Below are 12,645 nucleotides of genomic sequence, written 5' to 3'. Positions count from 1 at the left end.
CAACAATCCAGAACACAGGGTCCTGGGGAAGGGGTGGGTGGGAGCAGTGGGGAAGGGGTGGGTGGGAGCAGTGGGGAAGGGGTGGGTGGGAGCAGTGGAGAAGGTACTCAGGGAAAACTGGGGGCGGGAAGGGGGGTGAAGAGAACACAACAGCACAGAGAGAAGGGATGGGAGAGAAAAGGAGAAAGGGGAATAAAAGGGCAGAGAGAGAAAGAAAGAGTGAGTAATAAGCAAGCAAGAAAGGAACCTCACTCCAGGATGGGAAGTAAAACAGAAACTAGTTAGGTGCGAAACTGAGAGAGGTTTTTTTGTTTGTTTGCTTTTTTTTTAAAGTAATAGTTTTGGAAAAGAAGGAAACACAATGGACTGGATAAGTCTGGGGAGATTTCATATAAGCATAGGAACTGAACTTGTATTGTTCACCTTCATGGCCCTAGCCCTATGCCTGGCACTCAATCAAGAACCGTTTTTCAGGGGTGTCAGTTCTTATTAATGGAGCATTTCCTATATGCACCATCCCACTCAATCCTCACAACAGCCCATTATGTAGGTGCTATTATACCCCTGATTTTACAGGTGAGTAAACTGAGGCACACGAAGCTGAGCAACATGGCCAAGGTCTCAGCGCTAGTAAGTGAGGGGATCTGGGCTCAGACCCAGCAGGCTGACGCAGGAGCCCCTGCCTCTGTTCTCTCTCCTCTAGACCAGCCAGAGGAACCGTGGAGAGTTGGAGGTGTAGCGTTCAGTCCACCATCCCATTTCCAGAAGCTACACGACTTACCAGTAAGGCGTTCCTATGAAGGAATCTCGTTTCTGCAGAGTCTTCAGATTCTTGGCAGACACACCAAAGTCAGCTGCAAGGCAAGAATCTCAGATAGAGTACTGGATGGACATTCCTCCACCCACAGTCCTGGGGCATGGACTCAGAGACACATGTTCCAAATCAACTAACAGATGCCATTTTCTAGCTAGCAAACTAGTGGTCATTAAAAAACAATAATACCTACTGCTGTAAGATGTATTGAGACATGCACCTTCCTACTTGCTAATAAGAATAGAAACTGAAGGGGACTTCCCTGTTGGTCCAGTGGTTAAGAATCCACCTTCCAACCCAGGGGGTGCGGGTTCTATCCCTGGCCGAGGAACTAAGATCCTACATGCCACGGGGCAACCAAGCCTGCACGACGCAACTAGAGAGAAGCCCGTGCGCTGCAATGATGGATCCCAGGTGCCGCACCTAAGACTCAACACGGCCAATAAATACATAAATAAATACATTTTTTTAAAAAAAGAATATAAATTGGAGAGGCTTTTAGGAAAGCAGTTTGGCAATAAATAGCAAGAACCTTTCAAATATCCATACTCTTCTGGTGCAATACTTCCAAATCTAGAAATCTACCTTAATGGAATAATCGGGTTTTTTTAATTTTTATTATTTATTTTATTTATTTTTTATTATTTTTGGCTGCATTGGGTCTTTGTTGCTGCGCATGGGCTTTCTCCAGTTGTGGCCAGTGGGGGCTACTCTTCATTGCAGTACACTCAGGCTTCTTACTGCGGTGGCTTCTCTTGTTGCGAAGCATGGGCTCTAGGCGTGCAGGTTTCAGTAGTTGTGCCTCACAGGTTCAGTAGTTGTGGCTCACAGGCTCCAGAGTGCAGGCTCAGTAGTTGTGGCACACGGGCATACTTGCTCCGTGGCATGTGGGATCTACCTGGCCCAGGGCTCGACCTATGTCCCCTGCATTGGCAGGCGGATTCTTAACCACTGTGCCACCAGAGAAGCCCGAAATAATCTTAAATATTAAAAAAAATTATGCATAACGATATTCATCGAAGTGCCATCATAATAGAGACGAGTTTAAAACAATCACAATTGCTTAGCTTTCAGGGAGTGATTTTAAAACTTCTTGTATGCAATATATAATATATTCTATCTTTTCCAAAAAGAATTTAAGGGACTCTCCTGGTGGTCCAGTGGTTAAGACTCCACAGTCCCAATGCAGGGGACCCAGGTTCGATCCCTGGTCGGGGAACTAGACCCGCATGCATGCCACAACTAAGAGTTCGCACGGCACAACTAAAGGTCCCACACGCCGCAACTAAGACCTGGCACAGCCAAATAAATAAATCAGTAAATAAATATTTTTTAAAGAAAGAATTTAAGATGGTGTATCAAATACATACACACACACACACACACACACACACACAGAGCAAGATGAACTAGGAAACTAGGAGAGGTAAGAAAGAAGGTAAAGGGTAAACAACTGAACAGATTAAGAAAAATGTGATACACACACAGTGGAATATTTTGTAGTCATTAAAGTTTTGAAGTACTTTATTCAATATTTTAATATTAAATTATACACATTAATATTAAATGTTAACATACATTTCATAATGATAATAGGTGAGGAAGGTTAAGAGGTAGAAACTTCCCATTACAAAACAAATGAGTCACGGGGATGAAATGTACAGTGTGGGGAATATAGCCAATAATCAAGTAATATCTTTGTGTGGTGATAGATGGTAACTAGACTTATCACGGTGATCATTTTGTAATGCGTAGAAATATTGACTCACTATGCTGTGCACCAGAAACCAGCATAGTGCTGTCAATTATACTTCAAAACAAACAGACTCATAGAAGAATAGATCAGATATGTAGGGCTTCGGGGGAGGGGGAATCGGATGAAGGTGGTCAAAGGTACAAACTTGCAGTTATAAGATAAATAAGTCCGAGGGAGGCAATGTACAACGTGACAAATAGAATTAACACTGCTGGGTGTTATATATGAAAGTTGGTAACACAGTAAATCCTAAGAGTTCTCATCACAAGGAAAAACACTTTTTCTTTCATTTTGTAACTATACAAATGGATGTTCACTAAACTTATTGTGATAATTATTTCATGATATATGTAAGTCCAATCATTATGTTGTGACCTTAAACTGATACAGTGCTGAATGTCAGTTATATCTGAATAAAACTGGAAGTAAAAATAAACTAAAATTTTAAAACATATATTTAAATATTTCAATATTTAATAGAATATTAAAATATTTTATTGGTATATTTATATGGGTTAAATGGGAAAGGGGGAGGATGTATATTGTATGGTCAGAATTATGCCCCACTCCCCCCCCCCACAAAAGGGCAAAAATATATTTTGAATTATTGGAGGAAATGTACCAGCCTGCTTAAATGGTTGTCTGTGGGTGGTAAGACTAGACGAGGTTTCTTCTATTTTCTGAATTCCCGAAGTTTGCTGTGAGAAACGTGTATGACTTTCAGGACTAACAGAAAATAAATAAATATAATTTCTCTTTACACACACATCCACCACCACCAGTCTTGCTTCACACACCCGCTGCTAAGGGAAGAGCCCAGCGCCACGAAGAGGAATTTTCTCCAGTGCTTTGGCCTTCAGGGGCCAAGTTTCATCTTCATTAAAAACTAAACTCAGGAGGAAGCAACACCTTGAGAGAACTGTCGATGTTCCGTTTGAAGCCTGGCTTCGAGAAACTGCAAAGTTGTTATATAACTGCCGGCCACCCCGGGAGCCCCCGCCTGGGTCTGGAAGCCACGATCGGGTGCTTTAATCAGACTCACAATTTCAAACCAGGAGGGAGCATAATGCTGAGAGACGGGCCTGAACACTAGAGAGGTGGGTTCCAGTCTTGCCCCTTCTACTGCACCAGGTTCATTCATCTATTCATTCAGGTACCATCTGGAACCACACACAGGCCCAGGGCAGAGAATACAGTGGGGAAAAAGCAAATGAAGTCCTTGCCCTCGGGCAGCTCAAAGCTTAGTGGCGGAGGCAGACAGCAATCAGATAAACACGAGCTCACAACCATGTAAAGTGATGGAAAGATAGGGCTGCAGGGTCTACAGTCGGGGGATGTGACCTCAAGAGAGCAGGGAAGGGAGGATCTGGAGGAAGTGCCACCAGGCTATTCATTCATTCAACAAGCACTAACTAAACATCCCTCGTGGGCCAGGCACTGTTCTAGGCACAGAGATGAACCAAAACCCTCACCATCATTGGCTTGTTATTCTGGTGGTGGAAACAGGTTCTCCACACCACGTGATTCCTGGTAATGAGGAGGGCCATGCAGGGATAAGGCAGGGCAAAGGGACAGAGAGTGCTGGATGGATGGGCGGCTATTTTAGACAGGAGGTCAAGGTCTAGGGGAAACTATTTCCAGGCAGAGGAAGCAAGCTGGCTGGAGGGCCCAGGAGGGGCAGGGCAGCATGGCTGGAAGGGGGTGGACTTGGATAAGTGGGGAAACAGGCAGGGGCCAGGATAGTTACCAAATCTCTGACCCTCAGTTTCCCCGCCAGTGACATGGGGATGGTGAGACTGTAGAACTGCTTTGTAGGGTTGCAGTGAGAATTAAATGACACATAAAGCAAGCAGCTCTAAGCCTGGCTCTTGGTAAATGCTCTGTCATGATGGTGAATATTCCACGGGTACTTGAGCTGGCACCCTCGAGATCCTTAGGTCGGGAAAAGGACGAGGCTGTACTGAGACCCCTTCCTGGGAATGGTCAGGAAAGCTGGTCTCTGAGCCTCAGTCAGAAAGGCTAACTGGACAACAGCTACTCCATCAGCTGATGACAGTGCTCACGGGACAGTCTGGCTATTGGGGTTGGGGGGCTGTCGCCTTCCGGGGTGGGAGCAGCTACTGCTGCAGGGTGAGCTGCAAAAACCAGGAAACCCAGGTGAGAAGCCAGCTCTGCTGCTGAACACCCTGTGGCCTGGGCAAGTCATCACCCAATCACTGGGCTCCTGGGTAAGAATGGGGAGCCAGGCTCACCTCCTTCCTGCTGGGTCCGCCTGGGCCCCACGTGGGCCTGCCTATCCTGCAAACACCAACAATGGCTGGCACGCCATTCCACGACATCTTTGCAGGAGAGCGACTGCCTCTCAGACCCAGGGTGAGACTTCCAGGAGGGAGGCTAGAGCTGGCCACTCCCATACCACAGCGCCCACTGGTCCCTTCCGGAGAAGGGAGAGGAAAAGCAGAAACCACCAACTTTCAAAATGACACACAGTTGGTCCCCTAAGCAAGCGCCTGCCAGCTTTTTGGGTGGCTGCTACTTCCCCTTCTGGGGACCAGCCAGGAGGGTGGGGCGGCCCCTCCCTGCAGCCCAGAACCCTCACACTGTCCCTGGGCAGCAGTGGCCACAGCCGTTTGCTCCCTGAATGGAGTTTATAAGCCATGTCCTCCAATAGGTAGATGGCTGCCCTCGGACAATTCAAAGGCAGTCTGGGATTTTCACCAGGCAGTCTCTTCTGTTGAAAACATTCCTCCCTTTCCTTTTCCTATTTTAAAACAAGAATCAGAGACAAAGCAGCAGGCAGGTGGGGACTCCATAAATTATCATTTCCATATGGAAAGAGGCCATTTCTGCTTTGTCCACAGCAGTATCCCAGCACCACATCTGCCACATGAAACACTCAACAGGGCTCTCAAATGAACAACAGAATAAATGAACGGATGGAAAAAAATGACAAAACTCGGTTTTAAGAAATATGTTTGACAACAATTCTATTTCTGGAAATAAATCCCCCCCAAACAGATTTCACATATTCATGGAAGCTTCTGAAAGCATTACTCAAAAGAGTGAAAAATTGGAAAAAACCTAAGCTGTTGCTGGAGCCTGGTTGGCAGATAGTTCAGTAAATGTGGGCTCACCCGGACCATGAGATAACATGCAGCCCTTAAAAAGAACGAATTTGCCTTTGTACATACTAACTTGGAAGTTCGTCCATGACACACTGTCCCCACCATGGTGCTGACAGACTGATGCACTGTGTGGAATGAACAGTATGAATTCCAGTTGTATCTTAAAAGAATGACCCACGCATACTGCATGCACACAAAGACGTCCACAAGCATCGAAAAGAGTCTGAAAGGCTGCACATCAAACTTAATTGTGACTACCTCCCCGGAAGTGGGATTCTGCTGGGGGCAGTGTGCTGAGGGGGGCCTTACATTTTTTACTGAATACACCTTTTATTCTTTAAAATGTTTATGATAGAGAGTACGCATCGCTTTTATGAAAAGCAGGTTTGAAAAGCTGAGATGCATATGGCAAAGTTTGGGGTGAGGGTTGTGGGGTTTTGTTTTTGTTTTTTCCTTTTTAAAGTAAAACTCAGTGGGGGCCAGGATGTGGTGAAAGAACTTCACACTCCACTGCGGGGTGTGAACTGGCGCACCCAGCGTGAACGGCACACTGGCCACAGGTATCAACACCACCCGACACGCTGCACACACCCGACAATCCTAATTCCGAGACTCCCCCTTAAAGGTGTGATTACAGACAGAGACTTGCAGACCCATGAACAAGCATGCCCATCACTGCACTTGTTAGAGAATAATGTGAGAAACCTCACGAGATGCCTAAATATCCAACTTTGGGGGTTTCATAGGTCAGTTATGGTTTGTGCCCATGATGGAATGAAAGAAAAACATTAAATAACCATGTTTCTGAGGAATATTTAAGGATATGGGGAACTATCAGATATTATTCAATTTTTTTAAAAAGCTGACTGGAAAGAAATATATATATATATACTATGATCCAAATTTTTTTTTAAATACATGTTAATCTAATAAAAACTAATATTTACTGAGAACTTATAAGGTGTGCAGCACTACACAAAGAGGCTTATGCATATCATTTACCTTCCTCTGTATGTCATTTTGCATCTCATCAGCATATATATTCCTACGTATGTCATTTATATCTATGACCCTTTGGGGCAGGGAAAATTATTATCCCCATCTTACAGATGAGGACAAGGAAGTTTAGAGAGATTAAGTAACTTGCAGATGGTCACCCAGATCTAAGGACAAATGTGACACTAAGTCTGTGCTCTACCACTCTCTGGTCTTTCTGAGCTCAGAAAAAAGACTGGAAGGAAGCAGTGCATCTTGGCAAGATTAGAAGAGACTTTAATTTCCTTCTTTGTGGGTCTTATTCCTAACTGTCTATATGACTATATCTACCTATATACTCATTCATATATTTATTTTTTTATTACCAAGGTAATACTACTTATCAAAAATTCAAACATTTACAAAATAAAAAGTCTCCATAATCCTGGCAGAGATAAACAGTTATGAGTTTGCTGCATATAGTCCCAGATTTATTTATATAAATAAAAATCATATATGTAAATAAAAATATATTAAAATTATATGTATAGATCATTTTCAGGTATTTGCTACTTTTAACAATGAAATCAGATTAAACATACTATTCTGCAACTTGTTTTTTCCCCTTTCACAGTATGTATATACATCTTTACAAGAGATTACACATTTTCTACAACTTAATTTTTCAATAGCTGAAGAAGATTCCATTGTATGACAGTACCATAACTTATTTAAGTAATCTACGGGAATAAATTGGATCATTTCTGATTTCTTGCTGTTACTAATACTGTTGCAATGAATATCATTGTACATATCTTTCTATACATGTATAAGTAGCACATATTACTTTTATAATCAGAAAATTACGTAACAGTGTAAAATGCATTACATATTATACACACACACACACACACACACACATGCACGCAGTGAACTTAGAATGTATGAAGATATATAAGAGAATCTTTCATCTGTCCCCTTAACCGCAGGCGACCAAAAGAATCCAAGATAAGAAGAGCCTTTTCCCAGACAATGCCAATTAAAGGCAAACCACTGCCCAATTGTCCTCCTCTCCTGGACCCTCCACCCCACACCAGGGGAGTCCACAATCTACCTTGGTCAGGGCTTACACTCGAATTCTAGGTGTCTGAGAAGCTTCCAGATGGGCCTCAATCAGGGGTCGTGCCATGTGCCCCAGGGAGTGTTTGGAAGTGAATGGGGGCAGTCAGGTCACCACAACAGAAGACAGTGCTGCTACCATTTAGTGAGAAAGAGCCAGGGACACTGCATCTCCTTACACGGCAAAACTGTTCCAGCCAGCCAGCAGTGGCCCTGTGGGCAAAAACTAGCCACAGCCCTCATGGTGCAGATAGAAAAGTGAACCCTCTCTAGAGGGTTTGGGACCTGCTGGAACTGGGGTGGTGACGGGAGAATCAAAGGCTCCCATCCTCAGCCCTAAAATCCCAGGGGTTTCCTTCCTTAGAGCAGCCGGAGGCATGCCTGGGCTCAAAGAGGGCGGCTTCCACCAGTCACCCAAGTAACCTCTCTTAACTATCAGGACATCTGCCTTCCCAGGAGCATCATGGGAACAGTACCAGGCAGGGAAGTGAGAAGAGTCTACTGTGATCTGAGACAAACTACTTCCTGTTTCTGAGCCTCAGTTTCCTCATCTATTAAATGGGGGTCATATTATGCAACCAACTGTGAGACTGAAAGAACTGCTCTATTTTTCTGTTTCTATTTTTATTTTCTTTTGTTTTTTAGGCAACCAGGTACACATGACCACTAATGAGGGCTTTGCTTTCCCATTCATTCCCCTCCATCTTCGGCCTCCTACCCCACTGCCTTCATCAACTCTCTCTTCTCCCCCATACCCCTGCATTTTTCTGGTATTTTCTGTCTCTCTCAACCTCAATTGCAAATTCAGTCCTTTGTTCTTGCTTTCCATCCATTTCTGCCTCACTCACTCCCTCTTCTGGGTCTCTATTACTCCGACAGGCTGTGCCAGTCTATGGTGGACAGCAATTTGTTTTTCTGGCAAGTCCAAATCTTTCCTCCTTCTAGAAAACCATCTTGCCCACCCCCACCCCCACCCCCACTGTTTCAGGAGGGCGAGGGGGACTTCCATACTGCTACATGATCCCGCCTCCATTCTCAGAGACTGACTACAAGCTGGGCCAATCAGAGAAGCCCTCTTTACTGGGCCTCCTCGATTGGTCCAGGGATCTGCACCTGAGCCACGCTGGGCCAATCATAGCTCTTCACTGGGATTATTGACTCTGAGACTTGAAATGATGAGGTTCAGTTCATCCTGCAGGAGGCAATGCTGGGGAAAGTAAAATTAAACCCAGCCAGAAGTTGTGTGTGAGGGGTTGGACTGAGAGCCTAACCAGCATGCACAGAAAGGCAGAAACCAGAGACGGTCCTGGCAGCATTGTTTTCCAGGGTCCAACTAACTCCATGTCCAGCTGCATATCTTCCCCAGCACGGTTCCAAACACCATATACACACATTCTCCTGTCTGCCTTAAGTCACGTGAGACCAGTTTTTATCACCTGCCACCAAAAGAATCTAAGGAGGGTAGTGGTTAAGCACATGGGCTCTGAAACCAGATGCACTGGTCTAAACCCCAGCTGTTCCTCTTATTAGCTGTGTGACTTTGGGTAAGTTAATTAACCTCTCTAAGTGCCAAATCCTTCCTCTGTAAAATATTATCAGTAGTCTGTGAGGATTCAATGAGTTACATACCAAACACTGGCTCAGTGCCTGGTAGCCACAATGAAAGAACAAAGACCCCAGCCTGCTGGCAGCAGCAAATAGGAATTCTGGGTTAGGGTCCAAGTGGGGGTGAGAGGCAGGTGACTGGTTCCTGCCAGGCCTACCTGCCAGGCCTCCTGAATATCAGGGGGCCTTTGGGAAGTAGATATCCTGTAGTAACTTGAACTGATAAAGTAATGGCAGTGGTGGATGCTACTATTTACTGAGCACCTACTATGTGCCAGGCTCTGTGTTAGGCACTTTGATTTTTAGGCCAGTTCAGACCTCTTCTCGGAACTTGAAAGACCCCAAAAGTTGTGAAATTCACCTCCCATCTTCAGAGAAGCACCTCTGGGGAGAGGAACACAGGTTCTTTGGAGAATGAAGAACATTCCTCCTCACAACAGCTACTGTGAGACATTCTTCAGCCCAGGAAAGAAACTCAACCTTTGCCAGGCCTCTCTGATGGGTTGGGCACCTATAGATGCTTTGCATATATTGTCTCATTAAATCATCATACCAATTCCATGAGGTAAGAACTACTAACCCACTCTGTTTGAGGAAAGTAAGGTTCAAAAGGGTTAGGTGACTCATCCAAGGCCAAAGGCAGGTCCAGGACAAGAGCACAGATCTTTGGACCTCAGAGTCCTCACCCCACTTTATATCTGAACTGTCTCTGGTGGCAGACACTCTTCCTTTCCCTCTCTGCACAAATGGATTCCCACTGGCCATGAAGAGCTGCTTCACAGCCACCCAGAGCTGGAACGTGTGCTCTGCTTGGCAACTATCAAATGAATCTCAGAGGAAGTTTGAAATTCTAGACAGAAGTAAACATTTAACACAAGGAAGAAGCAAAATGCCTAGTAGCAGAGAGGGACAGAACCCTGAGCCTCCCTGTGACAGTACTTTGTATTTCAGCCCACTGGTCACAACCCTGTGAGGAGGTTCTGTTGTTACACCCACTGCACAGATGAAAAGACTGAGGCCTGAATGGTTAAATGTGTTTGTCCAGATCGGAAGTGTCGGAGCCAGGATCTGAACCAGGCTTGTCTGTGTCTAGGGCCGACGCTTTGCTCAGCTCACCCTGCTGCTTCCCATTTATTCCCACTCCATCGAGAAACACAAACTGTCTCTGATGAGGTGACATCTCTGCTTGGGAGAAAGATCTGCTGAGCAATTCTCTTATGCAGCCCTGAGTTGCATAATGCCCCTCCAGGGGCCCCAGATGGTCCCAGGGACCTAGGAAGAGGCAGACAGACTGCTACCTCGTCTCCCAGGCCTCCTCCACTGCTTCACCAGGCTGCAGATGCCAAGCCCCAGGGGGAAGGAGGATTTTCTAAAACAGAATATCAGGCCTCAGCAGGCGTCCACACCAGGGTTCCCAGGGCCCAGCGGTAATTGTGTAAATACTCGCACATTCAACTCTCCCTGAACTTTTCTTCCTCCTTAATTGGTTTCCTCAACCAATTTTCTCAACTGCATCTGCCAAGTCATTTGGAAAGCTGATGCCCCCATCTGCTTCTGCTGGGTTCCGAGTGGGGTTCTGGAGTCAGTTCTGCACGTCAGCGCCCTCCCGATTGAAGGGGTGTGTGGAGGAAGTCAGCAAGGGAAAGGAGACCCTCACTGGGCACATCTTAGCCCGAGGCTGCTGGGGCCCTCCCTCCATCCCTGTTTCCACCCAGGGCTTCCCGGGCTTCCCTGTGCTGACAGCCCCTCAGGCTGCTCCTGACCCAGGCTGTCTGTGTCCTGTCTCCACCATTTGATATGTTCTTTTTTTTTTTTAGGTATTACCGTATGTATTTACTTTACTTTATTTATTTTACGTTTTTTAGTATTTTGCATATTTTTTTCAATTAAAAAAATTTTGATTGGAGTATAAATGCTTTACAATGTTGTGTTAGTTTCTGCTGTACAATTAACACGTGTCTGTGGAATCTAGAAAAATGGTACAGATGAACCCATTTGCAGGGCAGGAAGAGAGACATAGACGTAGAGAATGGGCATGTGGACACGGCGGGGGAAGAGGAGGGTGAGACGAATTGGGAGATTAGGACTGACGTATATACATTACCAAGCGTAAGACAGATAGCTAGCGGGAACATGCCATAAAGCATAGGAAGCTCAGCTCGGTGCTCTGTGGCGACCTAGATGGGTGGGATGGGGGTGGGTGGGAGGGAGGTCCAAGAGGGAGGGGATATAGATATACATTGGATATGTTCTTGAAGGCTGAGCAAAGGTTTGCCTTGAATTCCCCAGAGCACATAAGACTCTTCTGTCCCCAGATTCTCCCTGACCTGGCTCTTCCCTGGCCACCTCCCTCCACCTGTGACAGAAGCAGTCCACTGGCAGCTAGAGTCAGGGAGACCCAAGTCCAAACCCTGCTGCTTCTCCCGCTTCATGGACTGATCCTGGGCATCTCATTCCATTGTGGGCCTCAGCGTCCTCACCTGTGATGGGTATAGTCGCCTCCCCTCCCCCAAGGGCCCTCAGGAGTGCTGACTAAATGAGATGACATCTAGAAAGTGCCTTGTCTGGTGGCTGGCATCTAGAGGGTGCTTCATAAACCCGATACATATGCATTATTTTTATTGTCACTTTTTTTTATATTTTATTATTTTATTTTTATTTTTATTATCACTTTTAACTCTTCTCATATTTACTCCTGCATTTATGCAAGAGTAAATATGAGAAGAGTTAAAAGTGATTGTCTTGGGGGGGACAGGGAAAGGAGATGGTAGGAGTACAGGACACATGTATGTGTTATTTTGGTTAAAAAAACTTATTAAAAATATAAAGAAATTCTGACACATGCTACAACATGGATGAACCTTGAGGACATTATGCTAAGTGAAATAGGCACAAAAACACAAATGATTGCATTTATATGAGATTCCTAGAGTAGTCAAATTCATAGAGACATTAAAGAGAATAGTGGTTGGGGACTTCCCTGGTGGTCCAGTGGTAAAGAATCCGCCTTACAATGCAGGGGATGCGGGTTCCCTGGGGAGGGGACTTAGATCCCACATGCCGAGGGGCAACTAAGCCCGCGCCCCTACAACTGCTGAGCTCGTGCACCTCAACTAGAGAGCCTGCGTGCCACAAACTACAGAGCCTACGTGCTCCGGAACCCGCGCGCCACAACTAGAGAGGAGCCCGAGGCGTGCTGCAACAAAGAGCCCGCGCACCGCAACTGAGACCTGATGCAGCCAAAAATAAAA

At 45.5% G+C, this 12,645-nt stretch overlaps 1 protein-coding gene across 1 annotated transcript in view; it reads right to left on the bottom strand.

Annotated features, from left to right (window-relative positions):
• The window catches only part of STK10 (serine/threonine kinase 10), a 125,756-nt gene that overhangs the window by 54,803 nt on the left and 58,308 nt on the right, over positions 1 to 12,645 (bottom strand). Inside the window, exon 5 of the mRNA XM_081231499.1 lies at positions 782 to 854. Within this exon, the coding sequence (XP_081087625.1) occupies positions 782 to 854 (73 nt within the window). The remainder of the gene's footprint in view (positions 1 to 781; positions 855 to 12,645) is intronic.

This window comes from Mesoplodon bidens, assembly GCF_964165515.1.
Source record: "Mesoplodon bidens genome assembly, chromosome: 4".
NCBI classification, from domain to species: Eukaryota; Metazoa; Chordata; class Mammalia; order Artiodactyla; family Ziphiidae; genus Mesoplodon; species Mesoplodon bidens.
This window is presented reverse-complemented; position numbering and strand designations above follow the sequence as displayed.